Below are 15901 nucleotides of genomic sequence, written 5' to 3'. Positions count from 1 at the left end.
GGCAATTTGATCTCTAGTTCCTCTGCCTCTTCGAAATCCTGCCTGTACTTCTGGTAGTTCTCGATCCACATACTGCTGGAGTCTAGCTTGTAGGATTTTAAGCATAACTTTACTAGCATGTGAAATGAGTGCAATGGTGCGATAGTTTGAACATTCTTTGGCATTGCCTTTCTTTGGAATTGGAATGTAAACTGACCTTTTCCAATCCTGTGGCCACTGTTGAGTTTTCCAAATTTGCTGGCAAATTGAGTGTAGCACTTTTACTGCATCGTCTTTTAAGATTTTGAATAGCTCAGCTGGAATACTGTCACCTCCACTAGCTTTGTTGTTGCTCAGATTTTCTAAGGCCCATTTCACTTCACATTCTAGGATGTCTGGTTCGAGGTCAGTGACCATCTCATTGTGGTTATCTGGGATGTTAAGCTCATTCTTGTATAGTTCTTCTGTGTAGTTTTGCCATCTCTTCTTAATCTCTTCTGCCTCTGTTAGGTCTCTGCCATTTTGGTCCTTTATCATGCCCATCTTTGCATGAAACGTTCCCTTCATATCTCCAATTTTCTTGAAGAGATCTCTGGTCCTCCCTATTCTGTTGTTTTCTTCTATTTCTTTGCACTGTTCATTTAAGAAGGCATTTTTATCTCTTCTAGCTACTCTCTGGAATTCTGCATTCAATTGGGTGTATCTTTCTCTTTCTCCTTTGCCTTTCGCTTCCCTTCTTTCCTCAGCTATTTGCAAAGCTTCCTCAGACAGCCATTTTGCTTTCTTGCATTTCTTTTTCTTTGGGATGGTTTTAGTTGCTACCTCTTGTACAATGTTGCAAACTTCCATCCATAGTTCTTCAGGCACTCTGTCTATCAGATCCAGTTCCTTAAATCTATTTGTCACCTCTACTGTATATTCATCAGGAATATGATTTAGTTCATACCTGAGTGGCCTAGTGCTTTTCCCTACTTTTTTCAATTTAAGCCTAAATTTTGCAACGAGAAGCTCATGATCTGAGCCACAGTCAGCTCCTGGTCTTGTTTTTACTGACTGTATAGAGCTTCTCCATCTTTGGCTGCAGAGCACATAGTCAATCTGATTTCTATGTTGACCGTCTGGTGATGTCCATGTGTAGAGCCGTCTCTTGGGTTGTTGGAAAAGAGTGTTTGTTATGACCATCGTATTCTCTTGACAAAATTCTATTAGCCTGTGCCCTGCTTCATTTTGTACTCCAAGGCCAAACTTGCCTATTATTCCGGTTATCTTTTGGCTTCCTACCTTAGCATTCCAATCCCCCATGATGATAAGGACATCATTTTTTGGTGTAAATTCTATAAGGTGCTGTAGGGCTTCATAGAACCGGTCAATTTCATCCTCTTTAGCACCAGTGGTTGGGGCATAGATTTGGACTACTGTGATATTGAATGGTTTGCCTTGGATTCGAATTGAGATCATTCTGTCATTTTGAGGATTGTATCCCAGTATTGCTTTTCCTATTCTTTTATTGACTATGAAGGCTACTCCATTTCTTCTGAGGGATTCTTGCCCACAGTAGTATACCTGATGGTCATCTGAGTTAAATTCACCCATTCCTGTCCATTTTAGTTCGCTGATTCCTAAGATGTCGATGTTCAGTCTTGTCATCTCTTTTTTGACTACGTCTAGCTTGCCTTGATTCATGGATCTTACATTCCAGGTTCCTATGGAGAAAAAATCTTTACAGCATCGGACTTTCCTTTCACCACCAGATATATCCACAGCTGAGCGTCCTTTCAGCTTTGGCCCAGTCGCTTCATTCTTTCTGGCGCTACTAGTACTAGCCCTCTGCTCTTCCCCAGTAGCATATTGGACACCTTCCGACCTGAGGGGCTCATTTTCCAGCGTCATATCTTTTTTCCTTTTAGTACTGTCCATGGGGTTTTCATGGCAAAGATACTGGAGTGGTTTGCCATTTCCTTCTCCAGTGGATCACATTTTGGCATTATTATAGCATACATGATTAAGATTGGGATTGTATTTGAAATAAACAAGACTATTTCAGTGTTAGAAAATAAAAAAAATGTTAAAATGAAAAAAATAGCAAAGTACTAGAAAGGGAATTGAACAAATAATGGTAGCTAAAATTGGAAACATTCCTTTTTGTTCTTGGTTCCAAGATAGCACAAATCCTGGCAGGTTTCAACTTTAAAGCACAGGTCCCCAACCTTTGCAGCTTGGCGGCTCGGCGGGGGGGAGGGGAACTGGTCCCCATGAGTGGTGGGCCAGTGTGCATTTACGTGCAGCTCCACTCACACGAGAGAAACTTTGAGGCACCACTCGCACAAGTGGGGATGCACGTGCGCCAGCCTGCCACTCACGCAGCCCAGTTGCAAATTGGCCACGGCCTGCTCCGATTGGGGACCCCTGCTTTAAAGGACCAGCACTGGAAGGAAGGGGGAACTTTTGGGGAACTTTCATTTGACCAGATGTATTGGCTATGGTATTGGGCTTTCAAGACACTCATATTTTAAGGATTAAAGGAATATTTAGAAATAAGTTGCAGCCTACAAAACCAATTGGATGTCTGTCTGTCTCCTTAGTGTCTTGATGGTCCTTCTTTAAAGTCAGATTCCAAGTATTATTCAGTACAGTATTATCATAATTATTCAAAGTAATAAGTAAAATGTAGTAATTGTCACCTGTATTTGCTGGCCTTTATAATATATACAGCATATAATGCCCTCATGTAGTGTAGTGATTATGTGTTGGATTATGGATAAGATGGCCCAGGTTCAGATCCACTCTTAGCCATGGATATTCCTTGGGTAAGTCTCTACCCATGGGTCTGCACCTTAAACAATCAAAGAGCCACTTGGACCCATTTCCCAGAGAAAAGAAAACACTGGAAGCCGCAAAACTTGTGTGCGCACATGCACAAAGAGGGGAAACTTGATTGAAGAGTTTAATTGAAAAGAAATAGAGACTGCTGTGCATGAGTTCTCTCTCTCTCTCTCTCTTTTCCCCCTCTCTTTCCTCTCTCTCTCTCTTTCCTCTCCCTTTTTCTCTCTTTCCTCTCCCTCTCTCTTTCTTTCTCTTTCGTCTCTTCCTCTCTCTCTCGGTCTCTTTCTCTCTTGCTCTCTTTCCTCTCCATCTCTTTCTCTCTCAATCTCTCTCTCGCTTTCTCTTTCCTCTTTCTCTCTTTCTCTTTCTCTCTCTTCCTCTCTCTCTCCCTCTTTCTCCCCCTCTCTCTCTTTCCTCTCCCCCTCTCTTTCTCTTTTTCTCTCTCTCCCCTCTCTCCCCTCTCTCTTTCCTCTCCCTCTCACTCTCCCCTCTCTTTCCTCTCCCTCTCTCTCCCTCTCTTTCCTCTTCCCCTCTTTCTCTCTTTTTTCCCTCCCTCCCTCTCTTTCTCTCCCTCTCCTCTTTCTCTCTCTCTCTTTCCCTCTCTCCTCTCTCCCTCTCTTTTTTCTTTCCCCCTTTCTCTTTCCTCTCTCTCTCCCTCTCTCCTCTCTCCCTTTCTCTCCCTCCCTCTCTCTCTTTCTCTCTCCCATCTTCTGCTCATCTGGCAAGCTGGCTTCAAGCTGTTCTCCAACAAGCTGACACATATTCTTATTGGGCTGGCTCTCTCCTCCCCTTCCTGCTTTCTGGAGAGATGCAGCCAAGGTAAGAGCCCCGCCCAATCAGCTTGTCTGAGGTGAGGCCACTCTCTTTTTTACACACACACACACACACACACACACACACACAGAGAGAGAGAGAGAGAGAGAGAGAGAGAGAGAGAGAGAAGGGAAGCGCAAGTGCCTCTCTCTGTCTCTCTCTCTCTCTCTCTCTCTGCAAATGGCAGAGGAGGCTGGGAGCCACAGGGGAAGGCTCAAAGAGCCACATGCGGCTCCGTAGCCACAGGTTGCCAATCCGTGCTCTAACCTATCACCCAGGGCTTCCATTTCAGGGTAAAATGAAGGGGAGTTTCATGCAAATACTCTGATTCCTGGAGAAATATGGGATAGAAATTTAGCAAACAACCAAGTTTATCCTCCAACTCATTTTCTTATTGCCTGGTTTCACATTCTTAAAATAATTGGAGTGTGACTTATCAAATACCATCAATTCACTAATTATTGTTTGTTAATAGCCACATGTTAATTCTCTCAAATAAATCTCTAGTCCAAATCTGAATTATGGGTTTATATAATTCTCAGCCTTTTAAGCAAAGATCGATTCATGTGAATCTGTTTTATTAAACCATAATTGATTCCATCTTGGGTTTTAATTAAACCAGAATTGAAATATAAGTTTGTATCAGTGTAATAAAAATCTAAGCCTTGATTTTAATTAGAAAACTTGAATTTCATTACATATTGTAGAGGAACAGAAAAAGAGTACTGATTTTTGACTTAGAGCTAATTATATTTGGGGAGATTGTATGTGTGCAGTTTATGTCCAGTTTTCTGTGGAGTCAAAAACACTTTGGCACAGGTAGAAGCCAACCTTCTTTATTGCATTGCTTGTGTACATTTTGTTAATAAAACTGCAGTTTAGAAACTTGTGCAAATATTTGAACTTATTTGTACTTTGTAATAGTTCCAGAGTTTATTTATAGAATTTTATAATAAATGGTTTATAATAGATTTGTTTACATTATTCTGATGTTAAAGTTTAGAGGGAGTTAAGGGTTAAGTATGAATTTGTTTATTGTATAATTTTTTTGTTTTAAAAGTTATAGGTTGTGTTTGTTTTGTTTACAATAACCCTGTATTCTGCTCCGGGAAGTGGGGGAGGGTGTAGGGGGGATGGGTGGGATTAAGTAGGTTAGATAAACAGAAATATTAATGTATAAAATAGGTAGAGTAATTTAGAGAGAGGTGCCGCTCGGGTATTTCCCCTGAACTGTATCCGAAGAGGGATGAGAGGGGAGGAGGAAGGGATGGAAGAAGTAGGATGGGAGGAAGGGATGAGGGGAGAGAGGTGAAGAGAGGAGAGAAGGAGGAGGGAAGGAAGAAAGGAAGGTAGAGAGGGCGGAGGCATTCTGGAGGAGATGGACGAGCGACACCCAAGGTTATATGTATGAATTTATTTTAAAGGTATTTTTTTTATAATGTATTGAAAGTACATTTAAAGTATTAAATGTATTGAAAAATTAAAAATAAAATTTTTTTCAAAAAAAAAATAGTTCCAGAGTACAAATCACAATCACAAAATTGCTCTTCAACATTTAGTAATTTGTAGTGTCTGTATGTGCAGAGTTGTATTTTTTTTGACAAATATTAGATTAATTTCTAGGAAAATGTAATTCATGGATTTAGAACTTTAAAATGCAGCTTGTCTCATTATTAATTTTAAACTATGGCTTTATAACCTGCTTCTTTCAAATTTGTTAAACCACAGTCTCCCAGATTAAATATAAAGGAACATATAATTTCTGACTTGTTTGCCAGCTCATGCAAAGAAGAGAAGAAATGATGTAACTAAATGCATGAAGCCATTTCAACATGGTCATGGATTCAATATGTGAATTCCTGGCTTAATCTTACCTAATACATAAATATTTGATTAAAGTTACTTAGAGCCTGTCCCAATTCTAGAGGCCTCTGGGCAATGTACAGCAACTAAAAGAAACTGCATCACAAAATATCAAAAACTAAAAATAAATTCAAGATATACCATAGCCAGTTAACAGGAGACAAAGATTCATAGGGTTAAAACTGAGATATTTCTGAAATTTCAGCAAACTGGATATTATATGTAACTTTGCTCTAGAGAACTCTTGAGTAAAAGAAGTTTTCTAGAGCAAGGTCTACCACAGAGAATGCCTAATGAAAGATTAAATGCATTTATTTTGAAGAATAATATTTTTAGCTTCTTGATTGCTAGTAAAAAGTCTAATGTTCTGAGCATTAAAGGAGGGAATGGAATATTATATAATGCAGTATATTGATGGACTCAGTAAACTGTTCCTCAGAGCAGTATTAATCGATCAAAACCAAATGTAGCTTATGAGGAAAATTCCATATTTTTATCCAGAGATAATTTTAAAGGATAGTTAAAACATCTCTTATGTGATTTGCTTTATAGAAGTGATAAAATAGGAGCTAGTAAGACTGCTGTTATATATTGGAGAATGTGGAAACTATTCTTTGTTTGGTCCCTATGAATTTGCTGGAAATTGCTTATAAGGTATATCCTGATTTTTCAAGGAGTAGCTATATTTTCCTCATTCAAAATAATAACACATAAAGGTAATCCCTGAGTTATGAGCATTCACTTAATGTTCATTCGAAATTATGCGACCAGTGCTCCCTAGTTTTTATGAGCAAATCCAAAATTACAAATATTGCAGCACCACGGCAGTTGTACATCCTTACGAGTGACCGCAGAGGCTCTGCAATATTCACCCTATTGCCTCCCACTCCTCACAACTGCTTCCCCCATCTCTTCCTGTCACACTGGATTCACTTACCTTGCAAAAACTCTGCTCTCTGCCAGTTTCTTTCCCTTTAAGGGAGAGGAGAGTTGACTTGGAAATGTTTTTCGCACTGACAATGGAAGCTCTTGGGTGCCGTAATATTGCGCAAGTTCAAACACAAATTCTCTGCAAAAGAGATCATGGCTCTCAGAAGCTTCCATTCTGGGGGGGGAGGGGAGAGTGTTTGCTTCATTTGTATGCCTATGGGACAAAGTGTGGAATTGGAGTTGGCCGGGCGCAGGAACTAATGCTGTGCATGGCCCGGGTGTGTTGCATACTTGCATGTGCCAGCCTTGGTTTGAGGACAGGAACAAAGCCTTCAACAGCAGGGAGGCATTGCGGGGCGAATCCCCTTGCATCTGTGTCCAAGCTGCTGGCGGCAACAGCCACCTGAGCGGCCAAGATCTCCCCTCCCCAGCCAGCCAACCACTCACCCTGCCCGACCTACTCCTTGTTGACCGGCCAGTGGCACAAATCCTGAACACTCTTCTCCTTGTCCTCAAGTGGCGGCAGCAGCTTCAGTTTCTCCACTCCGGCCGAAAGGAAGAAAGCGGAGGCACAGAGCACCTGAAGAAGACACAGGTGCACTGCTTGCTTGCATGCACCGGCTCTATTGAGAGCAATCCTGCTCTGCGCTTCCGCTTTCCACTCGGGTAGAGCGGAAAAACTCAAGTCGCCCGGATGCCCCACTCCTCCCAGACCCAGGAGAAAATTCAAAAAGTGAATGCCCCACAGTGTGAGCTAGGAACTGCCATGTAAGGGAAGGACCTTCCCATCAGTCCCAAGGAATATTGAGATCTCAGAGATGTATTTAGCAAGAAGGAGTCGGATGAACTGCCCTCTCACAGACCTGCTGACTGTGCTGTAGAAATCCTATTGAGCGCCAAGCTACCAAAACTGAAACTGTACTCAATGACCCCCCAGGGAGCTAGAGAAATTGCTACTGTTTGTTGATACAAATTTAGCCTTCAATTGGCACAACCCTGGGTGGCAGCCTGGGTGGCAGCCTGGGTCCTATTCCAGGAAAAGGATGGGATCCTTTGTCTATGTGTGGATTATAACGGATTAATTGTGGTGTGTGTGGAGAATGCTTTACCTCCTACCCCTGATGAAGGACATGTTAGCCCATCTGGCTACGTGCAGAATTTTTACTAAACTGGATTTGTGGGAAACATATTACTGCGTAAGAACCAGGAAAGGGGATGAATAGAAAAGTGTGTTCAACTGCCCACTGGGTGTCATTTTTATCTACGCTGAGACCAAAGCGAAACATGTCAAACTAATCTTCCAGAAGCTACATGCCACCAAATTGTACTCCAAGCTCTCTAAATGCGAATTCCACTAAAGCAAAATAGACTACCTGGGTTACTGCATCTCACATGAGGGGATTGAAATGGATCCTGAACAGGTCAGAGTGGTGCTAGAATGGGCACCATCCCGCACTAGGAATGAACTGCAAAGCAATTCATTCCATAACCATTACAAACTTGCTAAAAACTAAAGGAGACAAACCTAAACCTAGTCAACCCTTGAAATGGTCGATGAAATATCAAGCCACATTAGAGAAGCCCAGATGCTTGTTTGCAGCTGAACCTATTCTAAAGCATCCTGGCCCAACAAAGCTGTTCATTATATAAGCCAATGCAAGTGATGTAGCTGTGGGAGCTGTTTTACTGCAGGAAAATGAAAATGGGCAGCTGCAATCCTGCACTTGTACCTCCAAAAAGCTTCCCCAGACTGAACACTGTGGGCTGTGTGGGAGAAAGAGGCACTTCTATTCTGGAGGCACTTCTTAGAAGGGAGTAAAATACTTTTTGAAGTGTGGACTGATCGTAAGAATATGGAGGCCCTGAAAACCCCGCATAAGCTCTCTCCTAAACAAGCCCAATGGGCACATACTTTAGCCACTTTGAAGAACTTTATAGCTAATGCACTGTCACACATGCCACAATACAGTTGCTCCAAAGCAGAGATAATCAAACCAGTGATCCCATCCCATCAGGTGGTGGCCCAAGTAACTACCCAAGTGACTTCCGCTCTTAAAGCTGGACGACCAGTGATTCCAGACATATAGTAACAATTGCTCAGTCTGAGATGGAGTAGCATGGATGGGGGCGAAACCTTATGTACCAGCCAGTCAGAGACTCATGATTCTAGGTAACTGCTATGATTCCAAAATTTTGGTTTTGTGAAAACACTACACTTAGTGAAAAGGTAGTTTTTGTGGCCTTCTGTCAAAAAAGACATTGAAAGCTATATGGCCAGTTGCCCTGTGTGTGCCTTGGCCAAGTGGTGACAAGGAAAGACGCCGGGACTTCTTTAGACAGTAGCCAAGCCATCAGCACCTTGGAGAGAGATCTATATGGATTTTATTGTGGAGCTCCCCAAAAGAGTGGGAAATATAGTAATTTGTTCTCCAAACAGATGCATTTTATTCCATGCCAGAAGATTCCATCGGGCCTGAGGTTTTGCCAAATTATTCCTGCATCACATCTATCAACTACATGGAGCACTCCAACACATCATCTTAGATAGAGGGGTGCAGTTTACCTCTAAGTTTTGGAGGGCCTTTTTGGACTTACTTGGTACTGACCAGGGACTCAGGTCCAGCCACAACCCCGAAATGAATGGGGTGTGTGAACATACGAACTCAGTGTTGTAGCAATACCTTAGATGTTTTATTAATTATCAACAAGATAACTGGACTGACCTTTTGCCATTTGCAGAAGTGGCATGCAATAATTCTGTACTTAGCAACATGGGTTTCACCCCTTTCCGGGTGACCATTGGTCAAGAGTTTAAACCTATGCCTGAACTCCCTGTAAATGATCCTATGGTGCCGTCATTAAAACTACAACATACCTGGCCTATTGTACGGAAGGCCATTGCAGAAGCTAGTGATGCATATAAAGCTCAAGGTGACAAGAAAAGAACTGAGCCTAAGCTTTTCAATGTTGGAGATCGAGTTTACCTTTCCACGCACTATTTACAATCACTGCAATCTTCCAAGAAATTGGGACCTAAGTTTGTGGGGCCTTTCTCCATCAAACGTATTGTTAACACCAGTCACAGTAGAATTAGATTTGCCAAAGTCCCTTTGCCGGGTCCATCCAGTTTTTAACTGCAGTTTATTGAAACCTGAAATTTCCTCATCCCTTAGATCAGTCCTTCCCCCTGTCCTTGAACCTTTAATGATAGTACAACATTTCGAGGTCAGAGAAATTTTGAACTCTTGCACACATAGGGGAAATCTTCAGTATTTAGTAGCATGGAAAGATTTCCTTACTGCCCAGAATGAGTAGGTGGATCGTTGGCATATTAGAGCCCCTAGACTAGTGAAATGTTTTCATCAATATCCTGACAAACCTAAATGATTTCTCTCATACCTTTTTTTCTCCCCTTTTATTGTGTTTTGTTCTGCAGGTTTAATCCCTTTCTTTTGGGGTGGAGGTATGTCAGGTCCCCTTTTGGGTGCCCTGACATTCTGTTGGAGGGGGAGGAAGAGGTTCTAGGGGGAGCATTCTTTGCATGCTTTCGCTTTTGCTATAAGCGCATGGGAATTAGGGAAGGGGATTGTCTTCGGAGACAAGATGGACTCCCTCTCAGCCGGGTTCAGCCTGTCTCCAAGGTCACTGCGCCCTGAGGATGACTCTAAGTTCGCTGCGCCTTGAGGATCCAGCTTGTACCTCAGTGTTCTCAAATCAACCTTGCGGCAATACATTGGCTGGTCAGGGGAGAGGTTGGGTTTCGGAATGGGAAGAACAGCTTTGTGCTTTGCATAGGACCATTAGATTCCGCCTGTCTTTACTACAACCACTTTCAGTAAAAGTTCTTTTGATTAACCCTATGGAGTCAAGATCCTGCTTTCCTGAGAAGATCAGCTGGGGCAGGTCCTTACAGAATCCTTGTTGTGTGGTGCCTGGAAATTGAGATACACAGGAAGATATAATAAAGTGAAATGATTATTTTTCATAACTTGAAGACTTTCAGTTGATGAAGTCTACAACTACATTTGCTTTGCTTGTCTGCATTCATGTCACTGTTGATTTATCATCAACTTGTGATAAACTGCAGTTAATAATATACTTAATATGCAATTAAACATATGAATGAATTAATTAAATACTATTAAAATTATTACACATTATTAAAAATAGTTGATCATGAGAAGATCAGTGGCACAATGAAAGATACAGTTACTGATCAATAGTAATAGACTGAGGGAGGTTTATATCAAGTGAGTTTTTCAAAGAGACTGTCACCACTACTGCCTACATTGCATTGTCAACAATAGTGAACAAGTCAGGCCTAGGATGTGAAGCATAAAAAATTTCTGCTAGGCCAGTGATGGTGAACCTTTTAGAGACCGAGTGGCCAAAAACTGGCCCCGCCTCCGCTCCACCCTCCTGCCCTGCCCCGCTCCGCCCCCCCCATCCTCCGCCCTGACTGCCCACAGGATCACTCACCACCTCCAGAGCCCGCCGCAGATTGCCCAGGCAGCCCAGCAGCGTAATGGTGACCACACCCTCTGCAGCAGCCCCCCTGCATGTTGGGGTGTGAGGGCAGTCTTGTCTATGCTGTCTGGCTGCCATGTCCTTGGCTGCGTTGCTCTGTGTGGGCCACACTCGGGGGCGACTCTCCTTCAGGGGGGCTGCTGCAGAGGAGGGGGTCACAGGGGGGAGGCAAGGCTGGGGCAACGGCACATGTGCCCACAGAGAAAGCTCCGAGTGCTGTCTCTGGCACCCATGCCATAGATTCGCCACTACTGTGCTAAGCTATCCTATCCCCATTACAAGACAATGTGAAGCTGTATGGAAGGCTTGGTCTTGTGCAGGCATCTCCCCTCATGCATATATACATCTATATTGTACACCTGACTTTTCTTTCCTAAATAAAGTATTCTGCACTAGTCTCTATTAAATTTCATTCTGTTGTTTTGAGCTCATTTCTCTAACCTGTCAAGGTTTCTTATTATCTCTTCTCCCTTCTGTTCATATACTCTGGGTTTATTACCTTCATCCTCAATCTCCATATTTAAACCCATTATTTGTTATATTTAAAGCAACAAACTGGTTTGTCCTTAACCTTTGTATTCCAATTGCTTCTGAAAACTTTTGGATCTTTACATGTCTTTAAATAAAGGGAAACAGTAGTGCTAAACAGCAACCCTAGTAAGAAGAGTCTTGCTGGTTTAGGTTCTAAGTCAGCAAGCCTCATTTAGTACAGTAGGATGAACATAGACTGATAGTGCCACCTCTGTGAGATTCCTGCCAGGAATTTGTTCAACTCAGTTTGGAGATTTTTGGAACTGAATAAGATTGGGGCAAATCCATGGGCTTTAGGAGAAGAATTGGTGGGTGGAACAGAAGGTAGCAACAATTAGTAAAGAGCTATATTCTAGATATTGTCACTGTGGAGTTGTGGATGGGGCACTGATGCATGCTGATCATGCGTAAGAAACACTAGGAAAGATAGTGAGATTTAAAGTGATGCTGTCACATGTGTTGGCCTTGATCAGGGGTCTCCAAACTTGGTAACTTTTAGGACTTGTAGACTTAAACTCCCAGAATTCCCCAGCCAGCTTTGGGAATTCTGGAACTGAAGTCCATAAGTCTTAAAGTTGCCAAGTTTGGAGACCCCTGACCTAGATTAATTTAAAGTAGTTCACTATGGCAGCTGAGAAAAAATGAGAAAAGAAATGTTAGAAAATTCAGTTTTTAAAAAGAGGTTTTCTTTCAATACAGATCTTTCTCTACTGAGGTTTATCAATGCAGAGCTAACAAGAGGTTACTTTCTTGAACACAATGAAGCCAAGTATACAGAACGGAGAGAAAGAGTATATACATGCATGCGCATACCAAGAGAATTGGAAAAGGTAAGTTAATTTCTCAGAATTTTATTATGCCTAAGAAATGCTCACTCTCATTTTATACAACACATGAACCTTTTTTTGTTAATATAAAGATTCTAAAAACATTTGGAGGCCAGATTGTTGATTTTTTTTTTTAAAAAAAAACAACAACCAGTATGTAACATAAGGATTTTACTCCGACTCCATGTTTTGGGTGTTCAGTCTGGCATTCAGTTTGCCTTAAGTCTGATAACACTATAATTGAATATGTTGGATAAGCAGTGATATATCAAGAGAATAACATGTGCAACCAAAATTCATTTTGGTTGCTTTCTGAGAATCAGTTCTATCACCAATGGGGAAAAAAGTGTTTGTTTAAAAAGTTGCTGATCTCTGATGGTGGGAAATGCAGAATATTGTTTCTGGACTGACAAATACTAGTAGGACTCTCTTAAAATTTTGCTGTCCGATGGAAGATAGATGGAAGCATAAAAATGCTAAATCAATCTGATAACAGAACTTCCTTATTTTTAAGTTAATTTACATGTTAAGCTTAGATAATAGAACAACACACAGAAAAATAAAATAATACTAAAATAAGAAGTAATAAAACCACTTTAGTAGCAGCAATAAAGGAAGGAAACCACAGGACAAAAATGATGTGTGAACAATATTGTTTTAACTGGTTTCCTTAGACGTCAGCAGAAGTTATCTGATGCAGTGCAGTTCTATGTCTGAGGAACTGCAGTGATTAATTGTTTTCTGTGGATAGTAAGCCAGTTGGGGGACCTCTTCTGATTATTGTGTGAGAAGAGGGGCTTCTAAACCCTTCAGACAAATCTCTTCTGGGGGGAGGGGGGAATGGATTCCTCTGATATTTTGAGAGCAAAGGAGTTGCCATGATAGAGATGGCTACCATGGCAAGGCATTCATGAACGCGGCACAATGTTATACAGTTTCTCTTCTAATTTTCCATGAGGCTTTCTTAAGTTGCAGACTCATTTGTTTTGAGAAAAGAGTATCAGAGGCACACTTTTAGATAAAATGTTGGCCTCAAACCAACCCACCTTTACTACTTTATTAAGAATGTAGAGAGGAAGCATGGTCAGAATTAAAGATGTTACACGAAGCTCATCATTTCTTTCCAGCGTCACTATGTTCCACTTGCTTTTTAAAATTAAATCATTAAACAACAACAAAAAAATAACCCTGTGGAGCCTAGTGGGTGTCATGAGGGGTGGCATTTTTGATGTAACGTGACAGGAGAGAGCCTATAGATGCCAGACTCCCCCTCCCTTTTAGTGTATATGCAAGAAAGAGACCGGCAACTTTGCAGTCACTCAAACATAGGCAAACCTGGATAATCATAACTAACTGATCAAATTCTCTGAAATGCTATAGCTTGTTTTATGAGCTAGCACAAAATCCAAACAGAGTTAAAAAGAGATAATAAGAGATTTCAAAAATTCCGTGTTTAACCCAGTGTTTTCCTACTGTTGAATGTGACCCTTTTAATATTAGGGCAGGGAAGTGTGACATCTCAAAGGACAAGTGAAATGAGATTCTCCCCACTGTGTCTCAGCTCTGCTTTCTCTTCCCCATCAGGCAATATGACTGGTACTTGACCAATCCAGGGCACCATAAAACCAAGATGGCAGTGTTAGAAGACGGGTACCCACAGCAGTATATTAATACGCATGACTGGAAGCTAATATTGTTGGGGAGGGGAAGTAAAAATAAATTAATAATTAAACAGCTAAATTGTTTAAAGTCAGAATAAAACTGAAATATGTTGTGGAAAGGATGGGAAAGAAGAGCACTCGAAAGTTGGATAAGTAAATGGAGTGAGGTTTAAGTGAGAATGGGAGTAATGAATGAGATAAAACCAGCAGATTAACCATTGGAAGAAAAAGCATTTCCTCTAAAATGACCCTGAGCAGCACTGAACTATCATTGCTGAGAGAGTGAATGATATACCTGTTTTTCCCCTCCAAGAATTTATGCACGAGTTAATCCCGGTTTTAATTATTGAGCCTTGAATCTAGTACTCCCTGCCTTCTCCAGTACAGGAGATGGATAATCCACGGATGGGTTTTCTCTGTCTGCCTGCTCTTGAGACCAAGTAGCCAAAGCTTGACACGCCCCCACTTCCTGTGGAGTCCTTTCTTAACTTGGTCTCTGCTCGAGAAGACTCGTTTTGGCGTGGCTCTCAGCTTATCAGGTTAGACAAGAAATCCATTGATTGATTATCCCTTGATAATTGGCTTCCTCTTCCAAAAAAAATTGCCACCTATAGGAATTAACCACAAAACTTTCTGGGGATCAGTCCTGATCTCAAACCTAAAATTAAAAAGGGGATTGGTGGGGAGGGAAACTTCCCCACAGATATCAGTCAGCCCCAGGGCTCTGGGGGGTGGAAAGGGGGGGGGGGAAGAAGGCATCAGCAGAGACTACTTGCTGAGCTTTTCTCCCCAACCTTCCAAGGGATTTTTTCCTCAAATTGGGGGAAAAAATAACAATCTCCAGGTCCGGATTCAAACTTGAATTCGGATCATCGGAGATTCCCTAGCAGCCCAGGGCAACCGCAGGCGCCATTTTAGTTGCCGTTTTCAGGCAACAAAGGCAATCCCTGACTGGGATTCCCTTAAAACGTCACCAGCGCGCCAAATTTAAAGCCCCGGGCACAAGCAGCTTCTGGGAGGCTGCGGAGCTTATTTTCAGAGGGAAACGAGCCGCGGCCACCCTCCTTTTTAAAAAGGCGAAGCACAGGAAGAGAGTAAGCCCCAACCAAGAAACGGAGGCTAGAGAACCCTCCTGGGATCCGCAAAGCCCGTTTTCAGGGAGAAACGAGCTGCGGCTGCCATCTCTTGCCAGAGGAAAGCAAACCGAGCTTAAGGAAGCTCCATATCATATCTGGAAGTACTGATAGAGGCGGAATAGGAGCACACAGCCAGCGCTCCACCCCCGATACACACATATAATAATAGGACAAATATAATAATAAAAATAAATAAATAAATTTTAATAATAATAATAATAATAATAATAATAATAATAATAATAATAATAATAATAAATTAATTAAAGCTAAAAATTAAGCGACTGCAGGGCCAACAAGCCTTTCGCAAAACCCACCAGACAGCGGCATGGGCCATCAAAGCAGCCACCTCGGCCTCCTTTTTTGTCCGGGCCACCCTCATCTGGTTGCAACAACTACAAACCATAGTTCCTATGGAGGACATACGAACACACCAGGACCTGGCTAAGATGGTAGCAGCCACGGAATACGCTGCAGACGCAACGTTCCAATCGGCCATTTTTTCATCCAGATCCATAGCATCCAACATAATTGCCAGGAGAATGCTATGGCTAAAACACTGGCAAGCTGACACCAAGGCTAAGTGGCGGCTAGCAACTGCCCCTTACTCAAGCAATGGTCTGTTTGGGGAGGCCTTGGACCCCTATCTTGTAGAGAACAAAGACAAGCGGAAGGTCATGGCACACTTGAACAAAAGGTCAGACAAACGTACCACACCTTACTTTCGTAGGCAGTCCTTTCGCCAACCGACAACCACGCCTATCAGTCAGGCACCCAAGCCATTCACTCCCAGGCAGAACAAACCGTACGG

The 15901-nt window shown here is 42.1% G+C and overlaps 1 protein-coding gene across 13 annotated transcripts in view; it reads left to right on the top strand.

The window, feature by feature from the left end:
* The window catches only part of TAPT1 (transmembrane anterior posterior transformation 1), a 155053-nt gene that overhangs the window by 12911 nt on the left and 126241 nt on the right, over positions 1-15901 (top strand). For all 13 annotated transcript variants that reach the window (XM_039326535.1, XM_039326533.1, XM_039326528.1 and 10 more), the window contains exon 2: positions 12166-12296. In XM_039326535.1, the coding sequence (XP_039182469.1) occupies positions 12166-12296 (131 nt within the window). The remainder of the gene's footprint in view (positions 1-12165; positions 12297-15901) is intronic.

The sequence above is a fragment of the Crotalus tigris genome, unplaced genomic scaffold, assembly GCF_016545835.1.
Source record: "Crotalus tigris isolate CLP2741 ecotype Arizona unplaced genomic scaffold, ASM1654583v1 scf7180000024341.3516292, whole genome shotgun sequence".
NCBI lineage: Eukaryota > Metazoa > Chordata > Lepidosauria > Squamata > Viperidae > Crotalus > Crotalus tigris.
Note: the sequence above shows the minus strand (reverse complement) of the source record. Positions and strands in the feature narration are given on the sequence as shown.